At 60.8% G+C, this 21505-nt stretch overlaps 4 protein-coding genes across 4 annotated transcripts; 2 read left to right on the forward strand and 2 right to left on the reverse strand.

Annotated features, from left to right (window-relative positions):
* Positions 1-437: 437 nt before the first annotated feature.
* Positions 438-2456, reverse strand: BO80DRAFT_429983 (FAD-dependent oxidoreductase). The gene is made up of 5 exons (XM_025720604.1): positions 1560-2456; positions 1366-1483; positions 1220-1315; positions 1138-1169; positions 438-1082 (listed from the first exon to the last, which is right to left on the reverse strand). The coding sequence occupies exons 1-5, from the start codon at positions 2259-2261 to the stop codon at positions 762-764; spliced, it is 1269 nt and encodes a 422-aa protein (XP_025569655.1). The 5' UTR covers positions 2262-2456; the 3' UTR covers positions 438-761.
* Positions 2457-3142: 686 nt separating this feature from the next.
* BO80DRAFT_369111 (cytochrome P450) lies at positions 3143-4753 on the reverse strand (the record flags this gene model as incomplete). Its single annotated transcript, XM_025716374.1, has 3 exons — positions 3143-3691; positions 3755-4330; positions 4388-4753. 3 exons carry the CDS (start codon positions 4751-4753, stop codon positions 3143-3145), a joined length of 1491 nt encoding a protein of 496 aa, XP_025569656.1.
* Positions 4754-6167: 1414 nt separating this feature from the next.
* On the forward strand, positions 6168-7630 carry BO80DRAFT_394279 (FAD-binding oxidoreductase; the record flags this gene model as incomplete). Its single annotated transcript, XM_025717280.1, has 2 exons — positions 6168-6305; positions 6368-7630. Coding segments are annotated over 2 exons (1401 nt in total), but the record flags the coding sequence as incomplete, so codon positions are not given.
* Positions 7631-8536: 906 nt separating this feature from the next.
* Positions 8537-20714, forward strand: BO80DRAFT_469507 (lovastatin nonaketide synthase). The gene is made up of 3 exons (XM_025723018.1): positions 8537-8923; positions 9000-17726; positions 17788-20714. Exons 1-3 carry the CDS (start codon positions 8639-8641, stop codon positions 20548-20550), a joined length of 11775 nt encoding a protein of 3924 aa, XP_025569658.1. The 5' UTR covers positions 8537-8638; the 3' UTR covers positions 20551-20714.
* The last annotated feature ends 791 nt before the right edge of the window (positions 20715-21505 follow it).

Here is a 21505-nt window from a genome sequence, read left to right on the forward strand (position 1 = left end):
TGAATTGATAATGTAGTAGTCTGATACTCCTGGCTCTACTAAAATTATTCCAGGTAAGATACATGTCGATATGACAGTTTGATTATCAGATGTGAAAAGTGTGGATGAAATTTACGTTTGTTGGTTGTGGGTTGCGTATGATGCTTGTGGTGGTGGATATATATATCGGAGTAGGGTACATATGTTTGTCCTGCTCACCCGACTCCAACCACCATTCAATGTAAAGATAGAGTAGAAGCAGAGTATCTATGCTATATAGTTCTTTATGTTTGTTACGACATGAGTTGAAAGCCGATCGAAGTGCGGTTGGACTAAGGTAGTTGTTATGGACAGTCTGTAGCAACTTTTTTATTCAATGCGCTGTCCCAATCGATAACCGGGGTACTACTATGATGACCTCAGTGGCTGGTCCCGAACCTTCTAGTAAAGTAACATATCTCTATATATATGTCTTAATGTTCTGCGATACAGGCTATTGGGGATCCAGATGCATCAGTCAGTTGACGCTAAAGCAAATGATCGGCAGTCGTGAATCTCATTAATCGGATACATAATTCTAGCTTCCCACACACAGCCCATATCTCAGCAAGGAAACCTCGGGGTTGGATACCAACGGACCGATCTTCGGGCAATGTCTTGCCCCTTGCGTCCACCCCGCTTGACAGCATGGTCTCCATGGATAATACCACCCCTCCAACTCTATTCATCTTAATTCAGCCAGCCCAAGTCAACGCCATTCAGGAATCAATGCTATCACCCCCCTAATTCGACAACATGTCCAGCGCGTGCACCCGTGGCTGGTATCCATACAGCGGGTCGGTGGCCCATTTCCAACACCACGTTGGGGCATACGTGAACGCGATACGACGCGCCAGGGGCCCCAATCCATAGGGCAATCGCCCGGTATGCACCTGCGCGAAGATGCTCGAGTAGTAGACCAGATTGCGGGCGCGTGGCTCCCGGCTCTTGCGGTAGTCGATCAGCACCTCCCGCAGCACTTGGGGATCGTTGGTTTGGCCGGCAAAGTAGGTGTGCAGCCCGTTGGCCAGCTCGCCCACATCCTCAATCGCCTGGCAGGCACCCTGGTGCAGTTCTGGTTAGTCATGGGTCATTTACAGGAAGGTTCGGCATCCGTACCTGGCCAATAAACGATGTCATAGAGTGAGCAGCTATTGCAGTTAGTCGTCAGATCTCATGCGGTGCATCGATGGATTCTTACAGTCGCCCACCAGAGCCACGCGGCCAAATGCCATGTCGGGGAACGCCGTCTCCTCAAACACATCACTGGCCGTCACCCGCTCGGCAATATCGACCACTACGCACCAGTCAGTAGCCCGTAAGGAGCGGAGGATGGAGGAGACGTACCATCGCGGACGGTCTCGTTCTTGCCCATTGGGTGGAAGCGATGGCCGTACACCTCATTGATCATCTCCTTGGTCGCGCCTTTCCAGGTGGAGCGCGAGGTGGTCTTGGCCTCAGAGGGCTGTCCAGTGATGGGACATCAGTCTGACTCCGCGGAATGAAGTGAGGCCTCGAGGAGGAAAGGCAAGGGAACATACCTTGACGCCGACGAACCATTGGCGGTTCTCCGTACACGGCCAAGAAGTCAGGATGCAGTCATCGTAAAAGACCCAGGTGGCCACCCCGAGATGCTCGGGCCCCAGGTGCTTCAGCGGATACGAGATGCCCGTCATGTGGGTACGACCGGTGAAGCGGATGGTGTTGACGCCCGCCAGCCCTTGCTTGTCCGCAAGGAGGCGCCGAGTGATCGACCGGATGCCATCAGCCCCCACCAACACCTCGCCGGTAAACTCGCGGCCATCCGCCAGGCGCACCTTGACCGACGGCGAGTCGGGCTCGTCCTCGAAGCCCACGACCTCGGCGTCCAGGAGGACGTGCTCCGTCCCCGTTGCCTGGTACAGGGCCCGGTGGAGCGAGTGTCGGGGCATCGAGTACATGGAGTAGCCGTAGGTCCCTTCCAGCCACTCAAAGTCGAGCATGCTCCATTTCGTCTTGTTGCGGAACACTTGGATCTTGCGCAGCGGTTGGCCCTCCTTCCGGATGATGTCCATGAAGCCCAGCTGGTCCAGGAGCCGGAGGGCATTGGGGGCCAGCGAGATGCCCGCACCCACGGGGGTGACTTCGGCAGTGCGTTCCAACACCTTGTAGCTGAGTCCGATGCGCTTACAGATGTTGGCCAGGGTCAACCCCGCAATACCTCCACCGACGATCAAAACCTGGACATCAGCCTGGGGAGCCATGATGAAGGGCCACGGGAAAGAAAACCAGAAGGAGAGATGGAGGGAGGGAAGAGAAGAAGGCCTGGGACCCCGGACGGTTGGTTAGGCTTCGGGAAGAGAGAGGTTCGGGGTGCCTTTCAACTGGATCTGAGCCTACTCCTTAAGTATGGTGCGAGTCCGCCCTCCTCGGATGGCACTGTTACCGTAACCGCAACGGGCGGCGATGCGGCATGAAGATGGATGCAGACGCACGTTCATCAAGAGACATCCGCCCTTCGTGGCCGGGTTGGCTTGTTTGCCTGCACGCAAAACCGGAATCTACTGGCCAGTAGTCAAAGGGATGATCCGCACCGCACCGCCTCAAAAGGGTAAATCCATGGTCCCGAGGACGTGCCTTGCATATGTCGGTGAGCGACGAACACGACCCGAAGGCGCCATGGAACGGTGGCTTTGGTCGGCTGAATTAGAGCCGGTAGCATGTGGTCTACCACTCGTCTATTCGAGGGCAGGGTACGAGTGGAACGCACTGGCTGGCAGTGAGGGTGGAGGTCATCTTTCCCCGAAGAGCGGTGGCCGATCGGGTCTATATAGGGCTGTGCAGTGTCTCTCGTTTCTAGAACACTAGTTGCGAATCAGGGTTGTATCAAACGACACAGAGGTGCCATATGGAATGTGAAGCTACAGAAGTAAGTCCTAACATTGTCTCTCTTGAACAGATCTTCGAATCTAGCCCACGAGTACTGTACAGCGGACATAGCACAGAATGTGGACGGCAAAGAGAGAATGCGTCTGATTCCAGCGGGACAGGGTACGAGTCATGCTACCGTCGCTCTTCGATTGGGATTGAACTAAACTCAAATTCGTATACCGTAACATCCGTCTGACCTCCATCGTCAACCTCATTAAGCCGCCGGCGATGCCCTCGGCTGGAGGCGAATGCGCGCATCGCCCCGCAACCAGGGACTGCCCACTTTACTAAAATCCATGGCGGAGATATCCAGCTGGGCCGGTCCCTCGCGCCCCCATTGGAAGTCGTAGTTCTGGACCAACCGGGACACCAGTTCCCGCGCAATAATCCCGGCCATGTTCTCCCCGGGGCACCGATGCGAGCCCGCGCCGAACTGCAGGAAGGCCGCGTCGGTGGTGTTGTTCAGGTTCTGCAGGCGCGCCGTGGGGCGCAGCCACCGCTCCGGCAGCCACTGATCCGGCTGCTGGTAGATCTCGGCGTCGTGGTGGGTGAGATACGGCGAGGTGCACACCACCCAGTTCTCCGGGACGGTGTAGCCATCTTCCAGCTTCACCGGACGATGGGTGGTGCGATACATGTGCACGCCCGAGTAGTGGCGACCACTCTCTTTGACGCACGCCAGCAGCTCCGGGGATTGATGGACATCGCCATGCTCCTTGAAGGACTGGCGGATAGCCTCCACATACTGGGGGTTGCGGATCAGCTGTGCACACGGTCAGTGAATTCCAGTCCAGCCGTCAGCAATTGGGTCGCGCAAAGGACACACCTCCATGGCCGTCCAGGCAATACTGGCCACGGTACTCGTGTGGGCCGCAAACATGAGCACCGTGTGGTGGGAGGGATAGTACTCCTGGAGATGCGCCGTGCGCGGGTCCTCCAGCGTGTAGGTGATGTAGTCCAGCGAGCCCTTCCACTGCTCCGGATTCTGGCGCCGAATCGCCATCTGCTGCTCGAAGATCTCGGCGAAGCGGTCGCGGGCCTGTCCCAGTCGTCGGGCCGGGGGATGCTGGACCCAGTCGGGGAGCAACAGGTTCAGCGGGTGGCCGATCTCATCTTCCATGCGGTGCAGGAGGTCGTACAGCTCGTCGATGTGGTTGTCGTAAAAGTCCTGTCCCATGAGAGTGCGCACGATCACGCGGTGCACATACTTGGAGGCTTCCTCGAAGATCTTGATGTCGGGCTGCCGGCTCCATTTCAGCAGGGCCTTGTCGGCTTCCTCGCCCGCCAACTCGGTGTACCGGTCCAGGGTGACCTTGCGATTGATGCCGCGGTTTAACGAGCCCACCAGGGTGCGAAAATGCTCGAAATACCCGGGGATGGCGATCTTCTTCAAGAACATGCCCTGGAAAAAAAAGTCAGCGGGAATAGTTTCCTCATCAGAGGGAACAGGGATGCCTACAATGCCACCCCCGAAGGACCAGATGTCTTCCTTGACATCCACATACATGCGGTTGAGCTGGGTGCCACGGAGATAGACGATGTTGGCAAACAGCAACTTGACCTGGAAGATCGGCCCACACTTGGCCGTCGCGTCCTGGACGAATCCGACCGGACTGTTCAAAAAGGCCAATGCATCTCCGATCACAGGAAAGCCCAGTCTCGGGGTGGGAAACGCCTTGGAACCCCCCGCCCGGTGCCACTGAAACAGTACCAGCAAGAACAAGAGGGTTCCGACAATGATACTGGGGGACGCGAGCAGGTCCTCCCGGCCGGCCAGATGGGCCTGGAAACGGGCCTGAAGACGGGCCTGAATATCCTCAATCATGGTTGCTCCCGGGAAAACACAATGAGGGGATCGCAATCGAAGAGACGGGCACTTCAGGTTCCAGCAGAAAACCTCCGGTGTTCGAACTCCAGACATAAAAGACCAGACGCCCACCCTTGGTTTCATCGCAGCTGGTTGCACTGCATAAAAAGGTCCGCGGAGGATTCCCCAGCAGACGGTGTGGCAGCCCTCGAGGAGCGGCCCTCCGAGACAGGGTCAGCATCGATCGGCCCGGATTGCAGGACGCGTCACCCAGGGATCGACTCTCGATCTCGATTCGAGAGGTATCGAACCGGTTGATGGAGATTCATCACCCCCGGCAGTGGCTGCAGGGCCGCCCACCGCAAGTTACTGGCCGCCAGCTGATGTTGTGGTTCAACGCTTGGGATGGGCATTGCATATGCACATGCCCCAACCATGACGGAGGCGGCGCTGAATGATTTTGGCTCAGGATCAGCGCCCCCCCCTGGCATCCTGGAATGCTGACTCGTGTCAAGCCCGGCCCGATGGCAATGGCAGGTCACTCTCCCCCTCCCTGCCTTGATTCTGTGCGACGCGGAGCTGAAAATCCGGCGACACATTCAACGCTTGATGTGCACGTGTAGCATGACGCGAGTGGGTTGATATATCGGCTGTGGATCGTTGGGGTCGAAGAATCTTCCCTGACGGGCATGTCGTGCCCTTGCATCCCACTACCCTGCTTTGGGTATGTGCATGGCTTCCTGGAGAGCGGTCTGACCCGTTGAAAATCGCATCGGTGTGTCTCTGCTCCATCCGCAGCAAACTTCCTGGCCTTCCATGCAGGGGTCTACCGGGTACTCCCCCACCAGTGGCTTGGACGCCAGCCACGGTGGTCCTGGCAGTTGGCTACACTTCCTTAGTGCGGGTATCCGGGACGGTTGAGGAGTCCTCTAAGCTCGTAGTACCTACCGGCACTAGTGACTGTCGGACAGTGGATCCCATCGTGAGGAGCTGTATGTGCGTTCGAAACCTGGGACGGACAGCCCCAAGTGTAGACGAGGTGTCGTCGATGGCGGGTTCAGCCGGAGATTTAGTCCATCCCGATGGCTCTTCCTAGGCAAGCTTTTATGCCATGCGACGGATGAAAAGGGAATTCATGTCGACGAATCACAAGCAAGGGGCGACTGGGTGAAGAGCAAAAGTCAGACATACGAGCCGGTTGATTCGACCCGGGTCCGACGATGGATAGGATCAGGCACCATCGCAACGGGATATCCCAGGAGTATATCCTGGCGGCAGTCGACGGAGCGGACCCGAGTGGCCGGCCCAGCCTATCATTCTTTTCCTTCTTTTTTCTATCGATATCTGCCCTTGAGTAGGCTCTCACTCCAAACCCTCTTCTTGTGCTTCCAGATTCCTCCCTGTCAGCCATCTCATTGTCTACTCCGGCAACATGCACTCTATCACTGCGGTTGAAGTTCTCAAGCTCCGCCAGCTCCTGGCGGGGACAAATGCCGAGGTCCTGACCGAGGGCATGCCCGGCTACGCAGAGGGCATCCGGAGATGGAGTGACACATGCGAGAAGAAAGCCGTAAGTTATCCATGCACCGCTGCTCACACCGGACTTTGCTCACCAGCGTTTGATGTCTTCAGGGCGCCGTGGTTCTCCCCACGACGGCGGAGGAAGTCTCCATTGCGGTGGTGTTTGCGGGCAACCACAAGATCCCCATGGTGGTCCACAACGGCGGCCACTCCACCAGCGGCGCGTCTGCGACGGAAGGGGGCATTGTGATTAGCTTGACCAAGATGCGTGGCGTGGTGGTGGACCCGGAGCGCAAGACCATCACGGCCCAGGGAGGCACCGTCTGGGAAGATATCGATCGCGCCGCGGCTCCGTACAAGCTGGCCACCGTCGGCGGCACCGTCAACCATACGGGCGTCGGAGGGTTGACTCTGGGGGGTGGCTATGGCTGGCTGACCGGCCGCTATGGTCTCACGATCGACAACCTGCTGGGTGCCACCATCGTCCTGGCCGATGGCCGCATCGTGAAGACCTCGGAGACCGAGAATGCGGATCTGTTCTGGGCCATTCGCGGCGCGGGCCAGAACTTTGGTGTCACCACCGAGTTCATCTTCCAGGCCTACGACCAGACGAACGAGGTGTATGCGGGCCTGGTGAGCTGGCCGGCCCACTGCCTCCCCCAGATCATCGAGTTTGTCAACCACTTCGAGGACGACACCAACACCGGCGACATGGGCATTTTCTTCGGCTTCTGTGGCGCCATGCCCGCGGGACGGGTCAGTATCGTGGCTGCCATCTTCTACAACGGACCCCAGGATGAGGCCGAGAAGTACTTTGCCCCCATCCTGGCGCTGAACCCGACCATCAACACCGCCACGATGATGCCGTATGAGAAATTGAACAGCATCCAAAACCCCATCGCCACGTACGGTGGTCGCAAGTCGTTCAGTGGCGCCTTCGTCAAGCTGCCCCTGCAGGTGGATTTCTTCCAGGAAATCCTGGAGGACTACGCCACGATGATCCAGACCTACGACGGCACCAGTGCCACGGCGGTCCTCTTCGAGCTGGTCTCGCACAAGAAGGCCATCCTGGTGCCCAAGGACCGCATGGCCTACACGACCCGCGGCGCCTGGTACAACGTCGGCTGTGCCTTCCGCTGGGAAGATCCCAGTCTGGACAAGACGATGCGCGAGATGCAACGGGCTCTGATGCGCAAGGTGGGCGATCGTGCTGGGGCCGGGGCTCATGCGCGGGCGTATGCCAACTACTCGCACAGCGATGGACGCGCCAAGGATGTCTATGGGGCGAATCTGCCGCGACTGCAGACGTTGAAGAAGAAGTACGACCCGGAGAATGTGTTCAAGAAGTGGCTGAACCTGCTCCCGGAGGAGGATACCCCGAACTAGTCGGCTAGCTGTCCCAGTTATGTTGTTGAACGAAGCTTTTCCTCTATTACCCATTGTACCCACCTTTGCCATGAGGCATTCGTAGAGTAATGTGACATTGGAGCGATCTCTAGACCCTCCCTCCCTCCCTCCCTCCCTGTCATGGAACTAGACTATCCGTCGGTCCCTCTACGGCATCGAGCTTGTCTCGACCGGGAAAGAGCCCAGACCTCCATTCGGGATGGAATCGGTCAATCACCGCCGGTCCGGGTTGCGTGATCAGACGAGTAATGGACTGTCGTCGGGGGAGAAACGCCCCTTATCTCAGCTACGCCTCAGCATACGGTTGGCTGCATCAGGGCCTTGGACGCCACATGCCGCCGGCGCAGCAAGGCCGGATTCCACCATGGCTCCCTGGGCGGCCTCGCCCCCCCTTACGTGCTGGATCGTCTGTCTCTTCGTGCTGCGCACCCCGCAAGGGGTTCCCCAATCAACTGGCCTATCTCGGAAGCCACTGGGGCTGGGTGTCATGGTTTTTTTTTTTTTTTTTTTTTTTTTTCCTCCCTCCATTGCCCACTTGGCTAGTCAGACCCGTTAGGGCAGGTGGGCTGCAACTGGTCCCAAGAATCCGCGGAAGTCTTGCGGTCAATCAATCCAATGAAGCAACTGCAGACCCTGCTGAGACACCCATATGGGATCTGCCGGCCAAGCTCGTGAGGACGAAGCCCGCAGGTTTGGGGGCAGAGGGTCGACGAGGTCTCTTCCGATGGGGTTAGAGGTGACGCTGACGAGCTGGCATCCCAATCGCTCCCCATCGTGCACGGCAGTTCGTAGAGACTTAAGTTCACTCTCCTTCCCTCGCTCTCCTCTTCCACATGTACAATAGTCACTTTCTGTTCCTCCCACGCCTCTGGACGTGAAGTGATCTTCCCCCATCCATCGTCTGCCCTGTCCAGTCCCATCGCACCCCCCTCCCCCCCTCCCTCAATCACCACTTCCCTAGACCCCCGAGCAAGGATGGCAGGAGATCTACGGGGGCGACAAGGCTCTCAGGAGCCCGAGGTCTCCACGAAAGAGTCCTCGCCGGGCTTCTCGCCATTCGAGTCCGGATCGTCCGTGACGTCCATCGACGGGCCCAACCCGGCCGTCCTGGTGGGCTATGCGTGCCGCGTGGCGGGCGCAGACCGTCCCAGCAAACTATGGGACAATATCGTCGAGCAGAAGGATGTGAGATGTAAAATGCCGGCGAATCGCTTCAATGTGGACAACTTCTTCCACCCGGATGGCACGCACAAGGGCACGGTCAGTGAGAGTTGCCCCCGGGGGATGCTGACCCCGAGAAATTGGATGCTTGCTGATGCCCCTGTACTCCCTTTAGACCAATGCCAAATACGGATATTATCTCGATCAAGACCTGGGCCACTTTGATCGCAGTTTTTTCCGCATCTCCGGCAAGGAGGCCGAGGCCATGGACCCCCAACAACGCTTGATCCTCGAGGTGGTGTATGAGGCCTTGGAAGATGCCGGCATCACCCTCGAGGAAATCAACGGCTCGCGCACCTCCGTCCTGTGCGGGTCCTTCACGAATGATTACAATGCCATGCTCACCAAAGATCTTGAATACTATCCCAGCTACACAGTCACCGGCACCGGCAATGCCATCCTCTCGAATCGCGTCTCCTATGTTTTTAACCTCCAGGGCATGAGTCTGACCATCGATACGGCCTGTTCCTCATCGCTGGTGGCGTTCCATCTGGGCGCCCAGTCCATCCAGAGCGGGGACTGCGACACGTCCATCATCGTGGGATCCGCCCTGCATTTCGACCCCAACATCTTCATCACCATGACCGACCTCGGCATGCTCTCGGAGGAAGGACGGAGTCGCGCCTTTGCCGCTGGGGTCAAGGGCTATGCCCGGGGAGATGGTGTATGCGCAGTGATCCTGCGAGGGCAACGGCAGGCGGAACTGCATGGCGATGACATTCGCGCCATTGTCCGGGCCACCGGATCGAACCACGATGGCACGAAGCAGGGTATCACACTCCCGTCCTCGGACGGACAAGAAGAGCTCATCCGGAAGACGTACCGGTCCGCCGGCTTGGACCCCGTCGATACCACTTATGTCGAAGCCCACGGCACGGGGACGGGGCGCGGGGATCCATTAGAAACGAAGGCGTTGGGGGCAGTCTTTGGCTCGAAGCGTCGCAAGCGTCCGCTGTATGTCGGTTCGATTAAGAGCAACATCGGCCACACCGAGGGAGCCTCCGGGCTGGCCGGCATCATCAAGGCCACCATGGCGTTAGAAAAGGGCCAGATCCCCCCCAATATGCATTTCAAGATTCCCAACCCCGAGATCAAGTTCGACGAGTGGCAGATTGAGGTCCCCACGGAGTTAGTCGATTTTCCCCTCAATGCCCACGGCCGTCGACGCGTTAGCATCAACTCGTTTGGCTATGGAGGCGCCAACGCCCACGTTGTTCTGGAGGACTATCGGCCACACACCATCCAAGAACGCCCGCCATCAACAGTCCCTCCGATCTTCGAGGCGGCGGTGCAACACCGTCCGTTCCTCGTGCCCTTAACCTCGCATTCCGACAAGGCGGGCGATCTCCTCACGGAGCGATTGGTGGAATATTTGCAGCGCCAGGAGGACTGCCAGGTGGCCGACCTGGCCGTCAGTCTGTCCACGGCCCGCTCCATGCATGACCAGCGGTCCTATGCCATCGGCAACGATCCCACCACCATCCAGCAGAGCCTGCAGAAAGTGCCCGCCTGGACCAAGACCAGCAAGCAGGCTCCGCGACTGGGATTTGTGTTTACCGGCCAGGGTGCGCAGTGGTATGCCATGGGTCGCCAGCTGATCGAGCAATCCCCCATCTTCTTGCAGACTCTGCAGCGTGCGGACCAGGTGCTCAAGGCGCTGCCCGACGGCCCCAAGTGGTCGGTGGTGGAAGAGCTGTCGCGCACCAAGGAGGACTCCCAGCTCAGCCAAACCCACCTGTCCCAACCCATCTGCACGGCGCTGCAGTTAGCCATCCTCGCACTGCTGAAGACCTGGGGCGTCGAGCCCACGGCCGTCGTGGGCCACTCGTCCGGCGAGATGGGCGCGGCGTTTGCCGCCGGCATCCTGTCGTTCGAGAGCGCCATGTACGCGGCCTACTACCGAGGCCTGCACATGTCCAACGGAGCCGCCAAGGCCGGTCCTGATGCCATTCCGGGGGCGATGATGGCCGTCGGGCTGGGCGAGTCCGAGGCCGCGGCCGAGCTGGAGCCCTACAAGGGCCGCGCCGTCATTGCGGCCGTCAACAGTCCATCCAGTGTCACCCTCTCCGGGGACGAGGACGCCATCATCGAGGTCCAGAAGAGCCTAGAGGCCCGGAAGATCTTCGCGCGCCGGCTCCAAGTCGCGCAGGCCTTCCACTCCCACCACATGTTCCCCTTGGCGCCCGCCTATGCGAAGGCGCTGAATGAATGCGACGGTTTCGCCCCGCAACCCTCGGACAAGGCCCGCATGTTCTCCAGTGTCACGGCGCGCGTGGCCGATGCGGAGCAGATGGGGGCCGAGTACTGGACGGCCAACATGACCGGCACCGTGCGCTTCTCCGATGCGCTGGTGGGCATCCTGATCGATGATGCCGAGAACCAGAACGTCGATGTCCTGGTCGAGATCGGCCCCCATGCGGCGCTCAAGGGCCCGGCGCGCCAGGTGATGAAGAGCCTGAACCTGGATTTGCCCTACTTTGCCTCCCTCACGCGCGGCACCCCCGACTACGAGGGCATCCTGGGGCTGGCCGGGCAGCTGTTCCAGGTGGGATACCCCGTGGATTTGCTGGCCGTCAACAGCGACGCGTATCTGAGCGACTCGGGGCTCGCCTGCACGGTGCCCCGCGGCCAGCGCCGGAAGGACCTGCCGAGCTATCCGTGGGATCATTCTGAGCGGTACTGGGCTGAGACACGCCTGATCCACAACCACCGGCTGCGCGAGTATCGCCACTCGCTGCTGGGCGCCAAAATGGCCGGCTCGATCGAGAACCACGTGCGGTGGCGCAATTACCTGCGCATCCGCGAGCTGCCGTGGCTTGCCGACCATGTCATCGACGGCAAGGTGCTGTTCCCGGCAGCGGGCTACATGAGCCTTGCATTCGAGGCGGTGGCCCGCGCGCGCGATGGGCTCCAGGCCACCGATGGCTTTGCCCTGCGGAATGTCTCCATCAAGTCGGCGTTGGTGCTGGATGACTCGGACATGGGCACCGAGTTGATTGTCGACCTCCACCCCCAGGTCACCTCGGCCAAGTCGCGCTCGGATACGTGGTACGAATTTGAGATCTTCTCCTACGACAGCCGGTACCACTGCACCGAGCACTGCTCCGGCCTGGTGGCCGTCGAGGCCCTCTCCGGCACGACGGCCGCGCAGGACCGGGAGGCCCGTCTGCAGAGCAGCACCGCCTGGTCGCCGGTCAGTCGCTACTATCGCCATCTCAGCGACATCGGGCTGCAGTACGGGGACGAGTTCCGTCTGTTGAATGGCAGCATCGAGTCGGGGCCGGGCTTTGCCTGTGCCAGTCTGACCTTCAACCCGGAGAAATATGCCAGCCAGCCGGCCGATGTGACCTTCGTCCACCCCACCATCCTCGATGCCACCTTCCACACCATCTTCCCGGCCCTGGAGCTGGTGCTGGGCCGCGACCTGGACGAGGCCTACATCCCCACCTTCGTCGAGAGCTGCCACATTTACCCGGAGATGCTCACCATCAAGGATGCCCAGGGGCCGCAGGAGGTGTGGGTGGACACCACGACGGAGAAGTCGGGCTTCCGCTCGGCCATCAGTCACCTCAGCGTCGAAACCGCGGTCGGTCACCAGCCGTTACTGTCCTTCTCGGGCCTGCGGGTGACCTCGCTGGGCAGCGGCGATGATTCCAAGGACCGGTCACTGTTCTTCCGCGTCCGCTGGCAGGCCGCCTTTGACCAGCTGAGTGCCGAATCCTCGCTGGTGTCCCAGGCATCGCTGGCGGAGCTGCTTGACATGTTCGTCCACCAGCACCCGAACACCAAGATCCTCCATGTCACCGGCGGAGTGGAGGACACCGAGCAGGTGCTCCGGGCCCTGAGCGGCCCGAACAAAGAGCGACGACGCCTGAAGTCTCTGACCCCCGTCTCCGGCAACATTGTCGCATCTGGGGATGCCTGGGAACAGCTGGCGGGCCAATGGCCGGGTCTGGTCAGCCTCGAGGAGCCAGCGGAAAGCGACTACGACCTGGTCCTCATCACGGGCGCCCAGCAAAGCAGTCTCCTGCCGTTCCTGAAGGAGGGTGGCCATGTCATTGCTCCTGCCCAGGGAGAGACGGAGACCGCCCTGGAGTTGCTTTTCCAGAGCCAGGAGGCCGCGGTGTGGAAGAGGGCCACGACCCAGCCCGAGGAATCCAGCCCTAAGCCGCTGGTGATCATTCACTCCTCGCCGCCCTCCAGCCGGACCGTCGACCTGATCTCCCGACTCGCGGCCTCCATGAAGCACCGCCCAACCTCCTGTGTCGAGTTTAACGACCTTGCCAAGACCCCGCTGGGTGACGCCGATGTTGTGGTGCTCGCCAGCCTGGATGGCCCCTTGTTCATGCAGCGAGACCCGGCCGGGGAAGCCATCTTTGATGCCGCCCGGGAGCTGCTCCTGCGCCCGCACCTCAACCTCGTGTGGCTGCTCGAGGGCGCCACCGACCAAGTGGCCGAGAACCCATTGCACGCGATGATCGTGGGTCTGGCGCGTGTGGCTCGCACCGAGAACGAGGGCGCACGCATCCTGACCTTGGATCTGCCGGTCGACTACCCACCCCAATCCACCGTGCCCTTTGTCAACCAGCTGTTGGATCGTGCGATCGTGGACGAGGAATGGTCCCTCCGCGACGGGGCCCTCTATATCCCTCGCATCGAGGCGGATGATGAGCTGAACTCCAAGGTCCGCGGGGGTGTCAACTCGGGTGAGAAATTGGAGGCCTTCGGCAGCGAGCGTCCCATCCAGCTGACCATCGGCCAAGTGGGTCGCCTGGAGAGCCTGGTCTGGGAGGATGACGAGGCGATGCTAGATGAGGAGCTCGGCTCCGAGGAGATTGAGATTGCGGTCAAGGCCTCGACGGTGAATGCCCGCGATGTTGCCGCGGCCACGGGTACCATCGACGACTTCCGTCTGGGCGATGAATGCGCCGGCCTGGTGCTGCGCGTCGGCTCTCAGGTGGATCCCGCCAAATTCCAACCGGGTGACAAGGTGCTGGCCATTCGCCCCGGTCAGGGCGCTCATCGGTCGGTCGTGCGTAACCCTGCCTCGTGCTGCTTCCGTCTGGGCCCCATGCCCTTTGAGGATGCCGCCGCCCTGCCGCAGATCCTGGTGACGCCGTACTACGCCCTCGTAGAGATTGCCCGTTTGCAGGCCGGCGAGAGCGTGCTGGTGCATGCAGCGGCCAGTGGCGTGGGTCAAATGGCCGTCCAGATTGCGCAGATGGTCGGCGCCAATATCATTGCCACTGCGGGATCAGAGGCCGAACGCGACCTGTTGGTGACTCGCTACGGACTGGCTTCCACCACGATCTTCTCGTCGCGCGACATCAGCTTTGTCGCAGGGGTGCAGAAGGCGACGAGCGGACGGGGAGTGGATGTCGTCCTGAACAGCCTCTCCGGCAAGCTCCTCCACGGATCCTGGCGCTGCGTGGCGCCCTTCGGACGGTTCATTGAAATTGGGAAGCAGGATATCAATGAGAATGCCATGCTCGAGATGGCCCCCTTCCAGCGCAACGTGCTCTTCGCCTCGGTGGACCTGGTGACCTTGTACGCCACCAACCAAGCTCTGGGTGCCCGTCTGTTCCAAGAGGTCTGCGACCTGTGCCACGTCGGCAAGCTGGGCATGCCCGAAACCGTCCTGGGGGTGCCCTACTCTGAAGCCCCCAAGGCATTCCGCCTCGTGCAGAGCGAGGGCCACATCGGCCAGGTCGTGCTGAAGGCCACCGATGAGACGCAGGTGCCCATCCGGCCGCCCACTTGGAATCGGCGCGCCAACCAGTTCAGCCCTGACAAGACCTACCTGCTGGCGGGCGGTCTCGGAGGTCTGGGCCGGACGCTGGCCGAGTGGATGTTGCAGCGGAACGCGAAGAAACTTGTCTTCCTGTCGCGATCGGGCGAGACGCGCGAGGAGGCCAAGTCCACTGTTTCCTGGCTACGGGCCCATGGCATTCAAGTGACGGTCCACAAGGGCGATGTGGCCAAGATCGCCGACGTCGAGGCGTGTGTGAAAGCCATCCCCAACCTCGGGGGTGTCTTCCACGCGGCCATGGTCCTGGCCGATGCGGCACTGGAGAACATGACCTATGCGCAGTGGCATACGTGCGTCCAGCCCAAGGTGGTGGGCGCCTACAACCTCCATCGGGCCACGAAGGACCTTCCCTTGGACTTTTTCGTGGCTTTCTCCTCGGTCTCGGGCTGCTTTGGCACCAAGTCTCAGGGCAACTACGCGGCTGCTAATGCCTACATTGATGCCTTGTGCCGCCACCGCCGCCAGATCGGCTTGCCGGCCTCGACGATGAATTGCGGTCGTATCACGGGCATCGGTGTGGCGGCTGAGGCGGCCTCACTGGAGCGGTTCATGGAGCAGGAGGGCTTCGACGGGGTCAATGGACAGGAACTGTTGCAGCAGGTCGAAGAGGCCGTCTTCTCCGACCAGACGGCTACCGTCTCGTCTCGTGGCGTCGATCTGTATCAAACCGTGACGGGCGTGATTCTCACCCGCGATGATGTGTACTGGGCTCCGCACTCGCTCTTCAAGAACCTGTACCAGAACCACGACTTCGACCGCCGCTCCGGCCAGAAACCCGGCGAGGTCAGTCTCCCCGTGCTGTTCACGCAAGTCACCGACCCGGAGCAGCGGGCCGCGTTGTTGCTGGAGCGCTTTGTCGAGAAGCTGGCCGTGTCGCTCGGCGTGCCCAAGGAGTCGCCCAAGCCGGCGGATCCCATCTACGGTCTGGATTCCCTGCTGGCCGTGGACCTGCGCAACTGGTTCACCAAGACCCTGGGCGTCGATATCGCCTTGTTCGACGTGATGGGCGCGCCTTCCATCCGCTCCCTGATTGAGAAGGCTGTCAGCCTGTACAAGGACCAGGAGGTGAAGAGTGGCAAGCCGGCGCCACAGAAGGCCAGCAGTGCCTCGGCTGCCACGGGGGCCTCTGAGGGCGCCGCCACCCTGGAGATCCCCAAGGCCGACCTGGCACAGCCCCTGCCCTTGTCAACCTTCCAGAACCGCCTTTGGTTCTCCCACAGCTTTGCCCAGGACAAGTCCTTCCTCAACATCCCGGTGGTCATGCACATGCGGGGGACGCCGGACCACTCCATCTTGCGGCGGACTCTGACCGAACTCCGGGCTCGGAACCCTATCCTGCGGACGGCCTACCAGGAGGGCGATGACTTTGCTGAGCAGGCCATCATCGACCCCACGGAGGTCCTGGTCAAGTTCCGGGATGTCTCCGCCCAGGCGGACCCCCGCGAGGCCCTCCAGACCCTGGTCGCGACGTTGAAGCGCAAGGAGCTGGATATTGAAGTTGGGGAGCTGATCGATGCCACGCTCGTCAAGGTGACCCCGGAGAATTACGCGCTGGTGCTCATCATGCATCACATCTGCACCGACCGAGGCAACACTCAGCCACTGCTGACGCAGATCACGACCTTGTACGATACCCTACGCAATGGCCGCAGCCTGTCGGCCATTCCCGCGCCTAAGGTCAACTATGCCGACTTCACCCTCTGGCACAACCAGCTGCTGTCGTCCGACGCGCTGGTGCCCCATGTCGAGTACTGGCGACAGGCTCTGGCTGGCATGCCCACCGCCAGCCCATTGCTCCCTTTCGCCAAGTCCGAGCGTCCCTCGTGGGATGATTACTCGCGGGCCACCATCACGGCCCAGCTAAAGGCCACGCAGCTCAAGCGCATCAAGCGCATCTGCTCCCAGGCCAAGAGCAGTCCGTTCCAGTTCCTCTTCAGCGCCTTCCGGGCCTTCCTGTACCGCTACACCGCGGACAAGGACCTGACCATCTTGATGGTGGACGGCAATCGTCCTCATGCCGAGTTCAATGACCTGCTGGGATTCTTTGTCAACATGACCCCCATCCGCTGTCAGGATGCCTGCGAGGGCACCTTTGAGGCGCTCCTCAAGACCATGAGCGGTCGCATCCTGGAAAGCATGTCCCACAGCGTGGTGCCGTTCGACGTGATCGTCAGCGAGACCAAGGTGGCGCGCAGTGCCGGCCATTTCCCGCTGGGCCAGGTCATGGTCAACTACCAGCAGCCCGAGGGGCAGGCCGTGTACCAGGCGGGTGACTTCGCGCTGCACAAGCTGGAGGCGGAGAACATGCCGTCCGGCTGTGAGTTGAGTCTCGAGGCCCGCGAGGATTCCGACAACGTGCTGCAGCTGCAGCTCGAGTTCTCGACCACCCTGTACGGGGAGCCCGACATGCGCCGCTTCTTCGACAACTTCCAGACCTTCCTGACCTCGGTCATTAAGGACCACCGCCAGCCGATTGCGAGCGTGCCCGTCTGCGGGCCGGCGGAAATCGAGCGGTTGGGCGTGCAGTTCTGGAACCACCAATACAAGCCCCATTCGTGGGATGACACCACGATCGTCGAGCGGGTGCTGAGCGTGGCCGAGACCCGGCCGGATGCTATTGCCATGACCACGTCCGAGGGGGAGAGCATCAGCTATCGCGATCTTGTCTTCGCCGCCCGTCGCCTGGCCTTTTCACTGCAGGATGCAGGCATTCGCCATGGCCAGTATGTGGGCATCCTGGCCGATCCTGGTATTCCCCTGGTGGTCACGATGCTGGGTGCCTGGTTCAACCGCTGCGGTTACCTGCCCATGGACCCGGCCATGGCCGTGGGTCGCCTGTCCTTCATCACCGACGACTCCCAAATGGGGCTGCTGCTCTTCGACGAGGCATCCCGGGGGCTGGCCTCCCAGGTCCGCGCTCAGAGCAAATCCCCCTATGGCCTCCTGAGCATCCGCGATGCCACGGCCTCGTGCGTCCTGGCCGACGTGCGTCCCTCCCTCCGGAGTGACCCGTGCTATATGCTGTACACCTCCGTAAGTCTCTCTCCCCTACCCGTTGTTGACCCGACGAACCCTAGCCACTCACCACGATCAGGGAAGCACCGGAATTCCCAAGGGGGTGCGGCTCTCGCAGAGCAACGTCCATGAGATGCTGGCCTCCATGCAGCAGCACTTTGACTTCAGTCCCCGCGACCGGTTCCTGCACCAGATCTCGCCGTCATTCGACCTCTCCGTGGTGGAGCTCTGGTCCTCCCTGACGGCTGGAGCCCGGCTCTGCATTGCCACCAAAGCCACCCGGCGGAACCCCGTCCTGCTGGGGGAGTACATGCGCCAGGAATCCGTGACGGTCACCTACTTCACCCCCACTCAATTTGCGCTGGTTCTCGAGCATAACGGTGACGCCGTGGCCGCCTGCCCCGAGTACCGCATCGCGCTGCTGTGTGGCGAGCGGTTGCCTGCCCGCTTGGCCATCGCCTTCCAACGCCTGGGCACGCCAGCCACCCTCTACAACTGCTGGGGACCCACCGAGGCGGTGGTGCAGACCACCATCCACGCCGTCCAGGGCACCGTCGATGACCAGCTCAACATCCCCATCGGCTTTGCCCTCGGCAACTGCCGTCATTACATTGTCGACGAGTGCCTGAACCCCCTGGCCCCCGGCTTCATCGGCGAGCTCTGCATTGGCGGGCCCCAGGTGGCCCGGGGTTACTGGAACCGACCGGAGGTGAACCGCAAGCAGTTCATCCGCAACCCCTTCTGCAGCCCGGATGACGAGGACCGTGGATGGACGATGCTCTTCCGCACCGGGGACCGCGCCCGCTTCCTGCCGGATGGCCAGCTGGAGTTCTTGGGACGGATCTCCGGCGACAAGCAAGTGAAGCTGCGCGGCTTCCGCATCGATCTCGGCGAGGTGGAACATGTCATGCATCGGGAATCCTTCACCACGGATGGCCAGGGGATCGTCGACCTGGCAGTGGTAGCCCGCTCCGTGGAGGACGACCCGAACTCGCTCACGGACGATCGGCAGCTGATTGCCTTTGTCGTGCCCAAGAAGCCCCTGCAGACGGCGGCCGAAAAGAAGGAATACGCCTTGCTCCTGCAGGCCCGCGCCAAGTTCTCGCTGAACGAATACATGTTGCCCAATGCTTACCAGTTCCTCGACGCCCTGCCCACCACCACCAGCGGCAAGACCGACCGGCGCGGGCTGCTCTCCTGCCCGGTCGAGCTGACACACCCGATTCAAGGACCTGTCAGTCAGTCTTCTTCTGACCCGGCTGCGTCTCAGCCGGACGCGAACTCGGCGCCCAAGGAAGCCCGTCCGGATACGCTTGCGGCGGTCAGCCGAGCCTGGCAGGCCGTCTTGAAGCTGGACGGGCCTCCGGAACCCACCGGCAACTTCTTCGAGATGGGCGGCCAAAGTCTTCTGTTCCTCCGTCTCCAGGGCAAGCTAAAGAAGGAGTTCAAGGTGGCTCTCAGTCTGCAGGACATGATCCAGAACCCGACGCCCAAGCATGTGGCCGAGCTGGTGGACCGACACCTGGGAGGAAGTTCTAGCCCCAGCACCGGCACCAACACCAATGCGCCGACGGAGAACACCGAGAAGATGGTCATCCGGAGCCAAGAGGTCGAACGGGTTGACTGGGTGGCCGAGACGACCCTTCCCATGGACTGTCGCTTCCACCCCTCCGAGGCCAACCCCCCGGCGGCCGTGACCAATATTCTCCTGACCGGGGCGGATGGCTTCACGGGCATCCATCTGCTGGCCAATCTCCTCACCCAGCGGCCGGGCGTCACCGTCTACGTGCTGGGCAGCTACGCGCCGCTCGATCACGGAAAGATCTTCCAGAAGCTGATGGAATTCAAGCTCGTGAACGGAACCCTCACGCCGGAGCGCATCCTCACCGGCATCCAAGTCGTGCCCGGATTCCTGGCCCACCAATCGCACTTTGGCCTGTCGACGGTGGACTTCAAGACCCTGGCCACCTCGATCCACGCCGTCTACCATCTGCTGTCGGAGGTGTCCCTGCTCAAGACCTACCGGGACCTCAAGCACATCAACACGACCTCCACCCTGACCCTCATCGAGCTGGCCAACCTCGGCGGCCAGGGCAGTCGCATCCACTACCTCTCCACCTGGAGTGTACCCCATCTGCAATCCTGGGAGCAGTCGCACCGCAACCTCTCCGGCATCCAGATCAACGAGATGAGCCCCATCCACTTCTCCCCGCCCGCGACCGTCGACAACGGCTACTTCAAGACCCGCTGGGCCACCGAGATGCTCCTCACGCGGGCCGCGGCGCGTGGCTTCCCCGTCACCATCTACCGCTCGTCCGCCATCTCCGGCAACACGGTCACTGGTGTGGCTTCGTCCGACCAAGACATCGTGCGCGGCATGGTGATGGACATGGTGCGCCACGGCGTCGTGCCCCAGGCCGGCACCGCCTCCGAACCCTTCGTGATCGACTTCATCCCCGTCAACTATCTCTCCGAAGCGCTGGGGCACTTGACCCTCTCTCAAGACACGGGCCGGCAATCCGGACTGGAGGTCCTCCACATCACCAACCCTCAACCCCTGCCGCTCGAGCAACTTCCCCAACTGACCAGGGCCGTCCGCGGCGACAACCAGACCGGCCGCTCCGTGAGCATCGCCGAGTGGCTCGCAGCCCTAGAAGAAGCCGCCGGCGAAGACGAGCAACTACGACTCGAGACCCTGCGCGACTACTTCCTCAACGGACACAACATGTTTGCCCTGGACAGCCGCAAAGCGACGGCACTATTGGCGGAGGTGAAGGATCTGGTGGCATGTCCGCCGGTGGATGCGAAGTACCTGCGGGACTTGTGGACGGGGACGGCTTAGATGTAACTAACGATATGATGGATGATGTTGGAACTGTTACTGTAGCCCGCTGATCAGGGCATGGCTTTCTGTCATAGAATGCGTGTCATTTTTTTTTCTGCTTGCGATGGAATCTAATACGAATGGCTTGATCATATGAAATTGTAGTATCTGTTGGAGAGTCGTATATTCTACATCAATATCATTATGTTATCATGAGCACTGGATGCCGTAGCACTTCATGAGGATGTGGTGATAGTCTTGCAGGGCTACCCCAAGCTAGAGTGAACAGCGTAGCAGCCGCGGAAGTCCCTTGTCTTTGTTTCACCCGCTTTCATCTCCCGAGGTTTCATTCCGTGGGTTCCGCATTGTAGCCATCAACGGTTCAATCGGAAAACCACTTCAGCGGCGGCTGGCTGAGCTACCATATCTAGCGTCCCATGGCACTGCAATCATGGTGCACGCCTGTCTCCTTTGCCGTGGCCTGGTCCGAGACAAAGACTGGGACATCCGAGCCCGGATTGCAACCCTGATCCATCCCCACGGACCAAATGCGGAAAGCGGCTGGAGCCCATGGATCTGACCTGACGACATGACTTGCACCGAATCTTAAACTCAAGTAAGCATCCTGTCTAAGGGCTGACAACCGCCCTCCCCGCGAAGCTTGTCTGAACCCTTTTTCCACCCTCCGGAGAACAGCCTGACTGGCGAGTGGCCTCCGCGGATATTTCTTCGAGTCTAGACATGACCAGATGTGACCTTCATCAGCGATGACGGGCTTGAGTCGGAGTCTGAGCCCGGGTTCTGTTGCGTCCCCGGCTTTCCATCGCCTGCGCAGGCAGGATGCTCTACGCAAAGGGTGGTTTCCCGTGGCGTCGTGCTGCGTCATCGAGCTCTATACCGTCAGCGACCCCATGGTGGAGTGAGTTCGCCAGGATACCTATATAGAAGCCGGGGAAAGATGCCATTTCGATTC

Source organism: Aspergillus ibericus (genome assembly GCF_003184845.1).
Source record: "Aspergillus ibericus CBS 121593 unplaced genomic scaffold BO80scaffold_78, whole genome shotgun sequence".
Classification (NCBI taxonomy): domain Eukaryota; kingdom Fungi; phylum Ascomycota; class Eurotiomycetes; order Eurotiales; family Aspergillaceae; genus Aspergillus; species Aspergillus ibericus.